Source organism: Megascapheus bottae, chromosome X (assembly GCF_031878675.1).
Source record: "Megascapheus bottae isolate mThoBot1 chromosome X, mThoBot2.hap1, whole genome shotgun sequence".
Lineage (NCBI taxonomy): Eukaryota > Metazoa > Chordata > Mammalia > Rodentia > Geomyidae > Megascapheus > Megascapheus bottae.
In genome coordinates, this window is record NC_143547.1 from 8,970,870 (window position 1) to 8,982,804 (window position 11,935).

The window sequence follows — 11,935 nt, forward strand, 5'->3', positions numbered from 1 at the left end:
GGAATTTTCTTTTAAAACTCTGGTCATCTAATAATTGAAACATTATATAACCTTGTCTATCATACCAAGCAGAATGCTAATTCATATTTGACATTCCTAGGATAAAGAAATTGGTATATTTATGATTAACATAATATTATTCAGGAAGTTCAAAAATAAGATGAGAATTTCATTTGTTCAACTAGATCAAAGACCCTTTCCTACACATTCTCTAGTGTTTTTTTCTTAAAATAGTAATTAAAACATTATCTCCTTAGTTCTTACATGCTAGATTGTTTTCCTTACTTTCACATAAAAATAGTCCCATTTTAATTTTAATTTAATTCAAATACATTATTATTGATGATCATATATTATTAGTTGCTGCATTTACTTTGTGCCAAACATTACTATGGCACTCACATGAATCTGACAATCTATGAAACAACTAGAAGATTTTTATAATCAAATGCCATTCTATCTTATGAAGTCTAGAAAAAAATGTGAAAACCAGTTGATTCCTTATCAGTAATCCAGAAAGTCTCTATGAATCAGCACATCTGTGCTGGTATAATGATTAATAATAGTTATTAATTTCTTAAATGCTAAATTATGTGCAGAATTATTTACCTTTTGTGTACCTTTTGTACTCTAATTCTTTGAACTTAATTCAAGAAATAGTTACTTGTTACCGAGACAATATTTGGTGAATTAAAGACTTCTATTGTTTCATCATTATAAAATAACTGACTGTCCATAGCTAATCTTACCTTATAATCTATCAGTATTTTGGGTTTTTTTAATATTATAGTGCTTTCCCAATAATTCATTAGCCTGTTTGTTCAAATAGTTTTAATTCTTTAGCAGATTTCTCAGAGAATCTAATGACTGTTTATTGTTTATTACACGGGATTCATATTCATTCATTTTCTCTCTCCCCTCCCTTTCTCTTTCTCTTCTCTCTGTTGCCTCCTTTTCTCCTAATACAGGTGAAAGTAGGGAAGAAAAGTTAGGAGACTCATTACAAGATTTATACAGGGCATTGGAGCAAGCCAGTCTGTCACCATTAGGAGAACATCGTATTTCAACCAAGATGGAATACAAACTATCATTTATAAAAAGATGTAATGATCCTGTAATGAATGAAAAACTGCACAGGCTAAGAATTCTCAAAAGCACTTTAAAGGTAAGCTATGAAGTAGATGGAGAAATTCTTAGAAGATATTTCATTCTTGAACTGAAAATGAACTGGTTTAAGTAATACAAAACAGAAGTTTGGAGGAGAAAGAAGTAGATAAGAAGAATCGGAAGCTGAGCTGTTCCTATGTCCTATTAAGTGTATTTATAAAGAGGAGATCAGAACACTGAATAAATGATACATAATTTCATTCTGGGAGAAAACTGGTTGTTATTATGTTTTTCCAAAACTGCAGGGCTTGTGTTACACTTAGGTCTTTTGACTTCTTACAATAAATATACCATGTACTGTAATTACTACAGTTCTTAAAAGAACACAGCATGCAGAATGCAATGGTGGATACTAAAAAGGTTTTGAGATATTTCATGAATAATTCCTGCATAAACTAAATAGCATCTTTAGATTTAAACTACAGTGATTCACGTTTCATATAGGAATTATATAATTGTTCTGTTTATAATATCGCTTCTCAAATCACATGTTTCTATCCTATTATTCATTTCTATTAGAGCTTATATTGTTTCCAGTCTTCCTAGTCTACCCCCAGATTGGGAAGCAGGTGGTAAGGACAGGGAAGCAGAGGCAGAAAGTTTAAGAAGGAGGTTGATTAATGAGCCCCCTCACTATGTGTGTTTCAGGGGAGGGAAAATACAGAGAAGAAAGCCTACCACGCAAACCATTTGAGCAGACTCTGTATCCTTGGGGGAAAAACAGAAAAGCATATTTAGTACAGCATATTTAGTAGAGTATTTTTTTAAGTCAGAAGCATCATGGAAAAATAGTCCATAAAATGCTACTTACTGAAACTTTGAAATTCTGAAATGTAGATGAGTATTAAATAGATAAAATACGAAATAAATGATCTGTAAAAAAGTTAACATGGGGGGGGCAGCGTTTGGCCTAGTGGTAGAGTGCTTGCCTAGCATGCCCGAAGACCCAGGTTTGATTCCTCGATACCACATACATAGAAAAAGCCAGAAGTGGTACTGTGGCTCAAGGGGCAGAGCTCTAGCCTTGAGAAAGCCAAAGGAGAATGCTGGGCCCTGAGTTCAAACCAGGACTGGCAGAAAAAAAAATGTTCACATGGGCCAGGCACTCGTGAATCAAGCCTATAATCCTAATAATCCTAGCTCCCAAGGAAGCTGAGTTAGGAGGATCCCAGTTTGAAGCCAACTGGTGCAGGAAATTGTGTGAGGCTCTTCAGCTCAAGACTAGTGCTCTACCACTTGTGCCATGGTGCCACTTCCAGTTTTCTGGGGGTTATTTAGAGATAAAAGTCTCATAGACTTTCATGCCTGTGCTGGCTTTGAACCATGATCCTTAGATCTCACCCTCCTGAGTAGCTAGGATTACAGGTGTGAGCCACACAGACCCTGGCTTTGCATGAAACTCTTATTTCCAATTAACTATCAGAAAACCTGCTATGGCTCACAGTGGTATAGCACCAACCTTGAGCAAAAGAGCTCAGGCCTGATTTCAAGCCCCGTGAGTGTCCAAAGAGGGAAAAAATGTTCACATGGTAATGAGTCAAATTCTCAGAGTCAATTAGCTTTTTAATTAGTATTTCAGCAAATATTAACACAAATCCATGGAAAAATTTAATGGACTTTAGGTAACTAAGGCTACAGATACAAAGAGAACTATAGTATAATTCCAGTGACAAACTCTACTCCAAACATAGCCTTACTTCCTATATTATAATTTCCACACATGCTCCCCATCCACTTCCAAACTGGTTGAGAAGGCAGGCAGGCATTCAGGAAAAGGTCAGGTCACATACCTTAAATATCTGTTCCTTTCTGTCAGCCCTTTGCCTCTGTCATTTTGCTGCATAGACTTCTTAAAAGCGCTTTCTTCTAGTGAAAAGAATATAAGCTATAGCTAGTGTTCATTTCAGTGAATATTCGTAATGGACAGGTAGGTAATTGACTCTCTGACACAAAGAGATAATGAACAAATTTTTATAAAGAAATGCCACTCACGGTAGCCTTGAGCTGAAGATCTCAGTGACAGCACCCGGACCCAGAGTACAAGTCCCATGATCCCTCCAATTAAAGAAAAGAAAAGAAAAGAAATTCCCTCACTGGTTGAAAAAAGAACTACAAAACCCTGACCTGGAAAACTAACAGGTTATAGAAGCTTCCCATTGTGGAGAGACAACTGTCCTAGCCAGCAACATTGGGTATGTCCAGTTCCTAGAACTGGAACAGGCACTCTTCCCAAGTATGCATTTCAGATCCTAACACAGGCAGTACCCAGCAATCTCAGTTCCAGCTCTGTTCCAAATACTGTCTCCTCACAAACAAGATCCACTTTTAGGCACTTTGCTTTTTTCTTTCTCACCTAACTTTGGCTAACACAGAGGCTTGTCTTCTTTCTTCTTGCAGAACCTTGCCTGCACTTCCCTAACCCTTTCTTGGGTCCATAATTCTACCTGGAAGATTCTCTTTCGTTGGAGAATTACACTCAAATGAAGCTTAGTCTCTAGTTGAGATCATGCCTTCAACAAAAAAGAGAGATTCATTGTTTATTAGAGATCTGCAGTCCTAACATTCACAAGCAGGGATAGCATATTTGTGGAAACAGGAGGGCCATGCTCACTTTTATTCAAGCATAAGTTTACCATATAAAAAAAGAACAGGTGTCAGAGTAACTCATGAGTCAGGGTGTGACACATCCATTCAATGGCATGAATAAAATGCTATGGAGACATCCATGAGGGAGAAAACATTTCCAAGTGTGTTAAGGAAGCTTTGAAGAAATGAGAGGCTCTGGCTGGGAATGTGGCTGAGTGGTAGAGTGCTTGCCTAGGATGCATGAAGCCCTGGGTTTGATTCCTGAGTACCACATAAACAGAAAAGGCCAGAGGTGGCACTGTGGTTCAAGCAGTAGAGCTCTAGCCTTGAGCACAAAGAGGCTCAGGGACAGAGTAAAAGCCCTGAGTTCAAACCCCGGGACTGGCAGAGGAAGAAGAAGGAGGAGGGGGAAGAGGAGGAGGAAGAGGAGGAAGTGAGAGACTTTTGACTTTATCTTAATGAACTGGAAACGTGTCCATAAACTGAGAAATAGGTCTTAGGACAGGCATAGAGAAAAATAAATAAATCACACAATGTAAGCAATAAAGGCATATCTTAGGAAGAAAACAGTACACTAGGATTTGGGGCTAAAAAGCCATTCCTGTGGATTTGTAATTTTCTTTTTACATATTAACTTATTTGAAACTGGAATAAAATTGTATCCCTATATTAACTGTTACATTCTTTTGCTTTTCAGGCCAGAGAAGGTGAAGTAGCCATTATTGATAAAGTCCTAGACAATCCAGACTTGACATCTAAAGAATTCCAACAGTGGAAGCAAATGTACCTCGACCTTTTCTTGGATATCTGTCAAAACACCACTTCAAATGACCCATTAAGTATTTCTTCTGAAGTAGAAGTAATCAATTCCTCTCTGACACACACTCACTCATACATTGAGACGCATGTGTAAGTGCATTCTGCCTTCAGGCCATCTAGTACCTGCTGGTACTCTGAATAAGTACATGAGATAGTTTTATATCAATATGTGGAACACTTGACAAACTATAACATTACCAAACTATATGAAACAAACCATATATGGTCATAATACCACTGTCTTTAATGAGCATTTGTATATTTTATATGCAATCAGTGCTCAGCTTGTGTTTACCATGTGCAGAATCAAGTATCTTTAATGACTTAAATTAACTTTTGCAAACAATTCTGAATACAGGTGGTCTTCAAGTAGCTAAACCACAAAAGGCAGTTTTCTAACTAAGGTCATCTTTTTCTCCCATTAAGTTAATTTTATATAAACAAGACTTCAAAAGTAAATTGCATTTTTTCAGGTGCAGACATCCTTGTGGATGGGAAAGAATTTAAACCTTTTTTATATTTATTAAAATGTTCTAAGAATTTTCTTAAACATTGCACAAAGATTAATGCTGTAGTTTTATTTTTGTGAAATGTAGGTGTGCATAAAAGAGTTAAGCAAAATAGAAGAGCATTGACATAAGAAAAGTTCAGGTATCTAATGTTCGTCTTAATAGTCTATTAACCTGTGAAAGCTGGTTAATAGAAATATTATTCCAAATCTGTGAGAACACTTAATAGTATATCAGGGCAAAGCTTTGTAAGATGTTTTTGTAACTAAGACCAAAATTGAAGATAGAGCTGCTTTATTTTCTTGGTTTAAATCTTCCTTTATTTTTGTAGTGATGAAATGCTGATTGTGTACAGAAGAATTTAAGAATGGATATTTTAAAACAGACTTAACTCACCCAGAAAGGCAGCTAACAGATATATAATATATACTATATATATTATATATATAGTTTCAGCCCAAACCCACATTTTTTGAACTCTTAACACTTAAAAAAGACAAGGTATAAACTGAAATGAATCAGCTTACCTGGTAGTTTCTACTTTTTCCCCTAGTCCATTAATAAAACTTACTGAATTATACTTCAAGCAGAGAAGTAGTTATGGCACTTAGTTATGGCAGATGTATGCTATAATATAGAAAACAATGTGGATATTTTTAAAACCTTACTCTCTGCTAAGGAGGAACATGGTGATGGCTACTCAGATGTCACATTGAATCACATGAGCTAAACAATTTAGAGGACTGTTTTCCCTAGCATCATGAATTGCTGTAAAGAGTGGATAAAGTCTATGAGAAAGTCCTCTTCATATATTTCCATTTATAAGCATCTCATTTTTTTGAAAGTGATCACAGCATGAAAATGACTGTGCTGCTTTTTAGTGTCTGGCTGCATAACGTACAAGTCACAATTTGCTGTTTTTTCCTGAGGAGGAAAGAACCTCCTTTACTATTCTATATCCTAAAATCTACTTCTAATCAGCTTTATACTGTTGCCTGTACAGCTCAGTGAATGTACTTACATCTTTAAGAATTCAGATATATTCCAGTGACTATTTTTTGCTTTAGAGGACAAAGTGAAACTCCACAGCGAGGATGTTTTTTTCTTTGCTTTTGAAACCACCATTGAATCACTATCGTTTTGCAGACTTTGCACAACTGTACAGGAGTGTGGCCTTTCTACAGCACATTTTCAGTAATCCTCTATTTAGTCAAAATGGATGAGAAATCATGTATTAATGTTTGTATGGAATTTTGGGGTCCAGTGTAATATTTTTATCATTTAAAAATTCTATTTGTAAAAAAAGAAAACATTTATTTACTGCATGGATATTGATGCATATTAAATTTGTGAGATTTTGTATATGTAAACCAATAACAAAAAAATCCTCTTGTCCTAAAAAAACGAAGTGTGCTTGTGACAGGTGTTTAGACTTATTGATGTTTACTAGAACAAACGTGTATGTTCACTTAAAAATATTTGTAATCAGATGGACTTGTCATGTCTACAGTGGCCAGGTTGTGGCTTGTGAATTGCAAGCAGTTGATGGAAAGATTAGCTCTGTTGCTAGATAAGCAGCTTCTACTTTTGTAAAGTCAGCTATTGTTTTCAATGGTTAAAAAAAGAGAACATTAAACTAATGAATTTTACAAGACTTGTGGCTAGCCTAGCATGAAAGAGACCTGTTAACATATGTATCTGTACATTTGATTGCATTTGTTTCCAATCTAGGAGAGAGGCACCACTGTAAACTGAAGTCAAATAAATTCAGCTCTTAATGAATCTTTATGGCACCTATTTTATTCATGCAGAAGTGCTTGCCACATTTCTTGTGACTTAATCACACAGCCACCGTTACTATCACCATGCAGATTACCGATTTTGATTTGCCACCTCATTGATGGAACGTGCCAAAAGTAACGCCAAACTTAAAGAATCTCCTGAGACCTTGAAAAAAATCAAACTAGTTTCCAGAATAACTACACAAACTTTAATACCTACTCTCTCTGATTCTTTGAGACAAATCTAACCTACTATGCTTAAGGGGTGCTGGAATTTGACTAAACATTTTATCCAAAGATAATTTCTAAAAGAAAGTGCTTTCTTAGATATTATTTCTTCTCAAAACTATCAGAACTATAACCATGACCCTCGATCATAAAATCAGACTGCTTATGATGATGTCACATTATTTAGCCCAGGGCACATTCTGTATACCATTTATTGGTATTTCTAGGATTATTATAGCTCTGATAGCCAACAATTTCCCAAGATTTATGCATAACTTCTTATGTGTTTTTTGTTTGAGTTTTTGGGGGTAGGGTGAAGAGGGGACCGGAAAGTAAGAAGTGGTAGTTCTGAGGAAGGAAAAAAAAATAGAAGGGAGGGAAGGAGAGAGGGAGGGAGAGAGGGAAGGAAGGAAGGAAGGAAGGAAGGAAGGAAGGAAGGAAGGAAGGAAGGAAGGAAGGAAGGACATAAGTCACATTTTACTTTCAAAAGTTCATCTCAAGCCTTTCTAGAAAAGACTCATGCAGAAGCTGACTGGAGCTTATTCATAGAGCCTTCTGTTTGATCTCCCATCTCCCACTTTTAGCTCAAAAGGAGTTTTCTTTCTCTTTGCTCAAGTACTTGTTTGTTTCTGTACCCCTCAAAAGCATTTTGTGCAACCAGAATTCCAAAAGTCTATCTATCCTTCTTAGAAAAAGCCAACTCTAGCAGGACTGTTGCCTTGATCGTCGAGGAAACTGAGACACCCACTCAAGCCAGGACTAAATCTAGCACCTCTCCAAGCTCTCCTTCCCTCTCCTCGTTCAAGCCCTCTGCCAGTTGCAGCACAGCACACTGCAAGCCGCTCCAGGCCCAAGGTAGTGCACAACTTATGTCCTCCCAGTGGTCCAGGTCCAGGTCATAGCCCACCACATTACGAGTAGGCACTTGTCGAGATCCCCTCCACTTGAGACCCCCCAGCAGCAGTGCTGTCTCCTCCACCACAGCCAGCCCATAGCAGAAACGATCATAGGGTAGAGGCCGCAACCGAGTCCACTGGTCTGTGACAGGGTCATAGCGTTCGATCTCAGAGAAGGGCTCAAATCTTCCCAGAAAGGCAAACACGGAGCCTCGCAGCACAGCAAGGTGGTGCCCAAAGCGGGCCGTGCTCATGGGCGCTCTCTTGCTCCAGACCTTCTCCCCAGGGCCCAAGACATACAAGTCCCGGAGGCTAGTGGCGCCACTGTCCCCTGTCCCTGCCTTGCCTCCAGAGATATAAATGACACCTCGGTCCCCGACAGCCCCCGCGTGGCCATGAAGCGCCCGTGGCAGCGCCCCAGCTGCCGTCCAGCGGTCCCTACGCAGATCATACATCTCCACCGAGGCCATGGCTTCACCACCAGCACCCAGGCCTCCTACAGCCAGGATACTCTCCCCCACAACACCACACCAAAAGTAGGCCCTGGCTTCTCTCATGGCAGGCACCACTGTCCAAGTGTGGAAGCGCGGGTCATAACGGTGCACTTGGGCTGTGACTGCCCGGGGGCCCTCTTCCTGGGGAGAAGAGGCACTGCCGGAAGTACTCTCCCCTCCCAGGACAAACAGGAAGTTCCCTGCCGTACACACACTGTGCCCTAGCAGCGGCGCAGGGAGCCGAGTGAGGCTACGCCAGCAGTGATTGTACACGTCGAAGGACACCACATCCTGGGTGAGCTCCCAATCCTTCTCCTCCTCTTCCGTCTCTTCTTCCTCTTCCTCTTCCTCTTCAGCTTCAGCGGCCACTCGCTGGTCTCTGACAGCTGGCCTGGGGACCACAACTTCCTCTATCATGGCCTCCTGAGCCCTGCGTCCCCCGACCAACAAGATGCGGGTCTGAGCGTTCCGGATGCTGGTCTGCTCACCCTGCAAAAGCGGCTGGCGGGAAGGTGCCGTGTGGTAGTTGAGAGCCTGGATGATGAGGCCTTTGACCCGGGCTGGGAGCTTGAGGCCAGAGCCCGAATACACACGCCGCAGCACCTCGGCAGGCACCAGGCCAAAGCGGATCCGCTCCAGGAGCTCAGCGCTGTGAGCCAAGCGCTCCACTGCAGGCTCCTGCCGCAGCCAGGCTAGGGCTAGGCCGAGCAGCCACACCTCAGGCACCCGTGCCAAGTCGCAGGCACCCAGCACAGCTTTCAGGGACGCCACATTGAGTTCCAGCAGTCCCGAGGCACCTACGCCCATGCGTAATAGCTCACGCAAGTGGCGCACAGCACAGCTCTCGGCTGCACCCACTGTGTGCGCCAGACCAAAGCGCGCCGCCACATTGGCGATGAAGCAGCAGTTCTCTGGGGCCAGTTGGCGCTCCAGGTAGCGACCACACAGCCCCAAGGCTTCCGTGACTTGTAGGTAGCTGGCAGCCTCCAGAGTGTCCTCCATAGTGTCCATGGAGAGGGGCAGCCAGGCAGTGTAAATGAAGTCCAATAGGCGCTGCAGGCCAGCCGCCGACGGTACGTGCAAGTGAATCACGCGTGCCTTGGATTCGCGGGTGTGGCTCTTAAACAGGGCCTTGAAGTAGTCACTGGAGCACGCCAAGAGTGACCGGTGCGCCAGGAACTCGCTCCCCTCGGCCTCCAGTGTTACGTCGCACAAGAAACCCTCAGCTCTTAGGGCCTGATAGCCAGTGAGCAGCGCTCCGCCATGAGCTTTGCAATAAGACAGGAAGTAACTCATGATGCCCAGGGCGGGAAGCGGCCGGGAGGGGAGTGGAGCCAGCCCGGTGCGGCTGCAGGCATCTCAGGGCACAGAATCCTCAAGGCCCCTGCACGAGCCAAAGAACCCCTAGCAAAAGCCCATTTTTGCCGGCTCAGTTTAAAATCCAGGGCTCCTTCATCCAGATCCGCCGACAGTCCCTCTCCTCTCTCCAACAAAATCCCTTCTGGGAACAATGTCCAGAAGCCCCTGCTAGCAAAGGGCGCAGAATTTGGAGTGTTCCAGGGATTGCTGGGCTTGACGTTAACGGCTGTGTTGGGTGCCAGCGCGTTGCCCGTACTCCCTTTCCCCGCACAATCTGGGGCGCTCACACCTGCGCGCCAAGGGCGGCGATGGCCGCGTACCATCACCTGGAAAGGCCAAGCCGCCGGCGGACAGCAGGGGTGCTGGTTCTCCTATGGCCCAGATGCACAGATGCAGTCCCGACTGCAGGTGGTCCGGCAGTGCCGAGTGAGAGCAAGGATCTGCTGAGGGTGGACGAGAAGGACGGATTTTGCGGGCACCCACAAGGGCTGGAGACAACTGGTTAAGGAGCAGGCGGGTTGAGCTTGTTCTGCGCCGAGGATCAAATCAAAGCCTAGGGGATTAGGGCGGGGTGGGGGCGCACAGGTCAGGCAGTGGGGTGGGAGGCGTGATTGGGTGCCGCACATAACATGCCGGTAGCTCACTGCGACAGGAATAGCGCGAGCCACCGCCGTCTCCCTAGCGCTCCCTGCCCCTCCCCATGCCTGACTGCTGGCTGGGAACCGCAGTCTAAGCTGGGGAGGAAGTGGCCCAGGCCAGTAGCCTGACCCTGGTGACCTGACTAGCCTCAAGTCCCCAAGGGGTCCCTGGAACATGGTTGGGAGATAAGGAAGTACACTCATAAAAGTCGCCAAATCTCCCGGGGGTTCTGGATCCTGTGAGGTCCAGAGAGGATATCCACTTGGCTACTTTTTTGGTGTTCCTATACCTGGAAAAAGAAGCCCCAAGCTCAGTTGGCCCTAATTAGTCCGGAACTAGCAGGGATTCAGCAGCCACTTTGCACACTGACACCCAGAAGGCCACTATACAGAGGAGATTTTAGCAAGAACCATGCACAGGAAAATCGAAGGCTTCCTGCCCCCGGCACTGGACTTCACCTGGACTCACAAGTGCAAGATTGTGGGGCCAATCTGCACCCTTCTCAAGGCAAATCAGTTCTCCTAGGATGCTTTGTTCCAATGCCATATTCAGGGATTCACTCCCACACAGACAGACAGACAGGCAGACAGACACACACACACACACACACACACACACACACACACACACACACACACACACACAGTGCTCTGACCTCCACTGAGTTCTCCCTTCCTATTCCCTATTCCTATTCTCATTCCTTTGCAAGAAGGATAAGGAAATGGTATATAATCTGGTTTCTGTCATTGAATGACCATTTTCCTTCTAATAATTCACTCTGATATCCTCCCTCTGATTTTTAATGCTCTGATCTAATTACTGACTACTCCATTCTAATGCCATGACATGATACCGGGCCATGAGGTTGGAAAAGTTAATAGAGCTGGAGTTGTAAGGGCCTCTCTTCATGAAGTTATTTTTTTATGAGAAATACCCAACACAGCCAGGCATGGTGGCTCATGCCTATAATCCTAGCTACTCAGGATGACCAGAGGATCATGGGTCAAAGCCAGTCAGGGCACTAAATATCGTGAGACTGTTATCTCCAATTAATTATAGAAAACCAGAAGTGGTGCTGTGGCTCAAGGGGTAGGGTGGCAACCTTGATCTGAAGAGGTCAGAGACAGTGCCCAGGCCCCTAGTTCAAGCTCCACAACTGGCAGAGAGAGAAAGAGAGAGAGAGAGAGAGAGAGAGAGAGAGAGAGAGAGAGAGAGAGAGAGAGAGAGAGAGAGAGAGAGACAGGGAGAGAGAGGACACCCAACACAGAAATGAAGTCTAAACTACCCTAATGTTCACACCATAGGAAAGTCCCTTCCATATCCTGACATCAGTAATCAATGTAACTTTTTTGGAGGTTTCTGCATGTTTTGCTTTCATATGCAATTAGTTTCCCCATTTTCTAATGTGGCCCTCCTGGCAGTCTGTTTTACATAGCTTTTTTGAGAGAATCTGAAAT

The 11,935-nt window shown here is 43.1% G+C and overlaps 2 protein-coding genes across 5 annotated transcripts in view; one reads left to right on the forward strand and one right to left on the reverse strand.

Annotated features, from left to right (window-relative positions):
- Cnksr2 (connector enhancer of kinase suppressor of Ras 2) overlaps positions 1-6,863 on the forward strand; it is a 239,510-nt gene extending 232,647 nt beyond the window's left edge. For all 4 annotated transcript variants that reach the window (XM_090326745.1, XM_090326748.1, XM_090326744.1 and 1 more), the window contains 2 exons: positions 969-1,165; positions 4,451-6,863. In XM_090326745.1, coding sequence (XP_090182871.1) covers positions 969-1,165; positions 4,451-4,666 — 413 coding nt within the window. In that variant the 3' untranslated portion in view covers positions 4,667-6,863. The remainder of the gene's footprint in view (positions 1-968; positions 1,166-4,450) is intronic.
- Positions 6,864-7,838: 975 nt separating this feature from the next.
- Positions 7,839-9,776, reverse strand: Klhl34 (kelch like family member 34). Its single transcript, XM_090326650.1, has one exon. It carries the CDS (start codon positions 9,774-9,776, stop codon positions 7,839-7,841), a length of 1,938 nt encoding a protein of 645 aa, XP_090182776.1.
- Positions 9,777-11,935: the final 2,159 nt, after the last annotated feature.

What these genes read in the sequence shown, in the direction of transcription:
- Klhl34 (XM_090326650.1), bottom strand. Translation starts at nt 9,776, where the DNA reads ATGAGTTACTTCCTGTCTTATTGCAAAGCTCATGGCGGAGCGCTGCTC.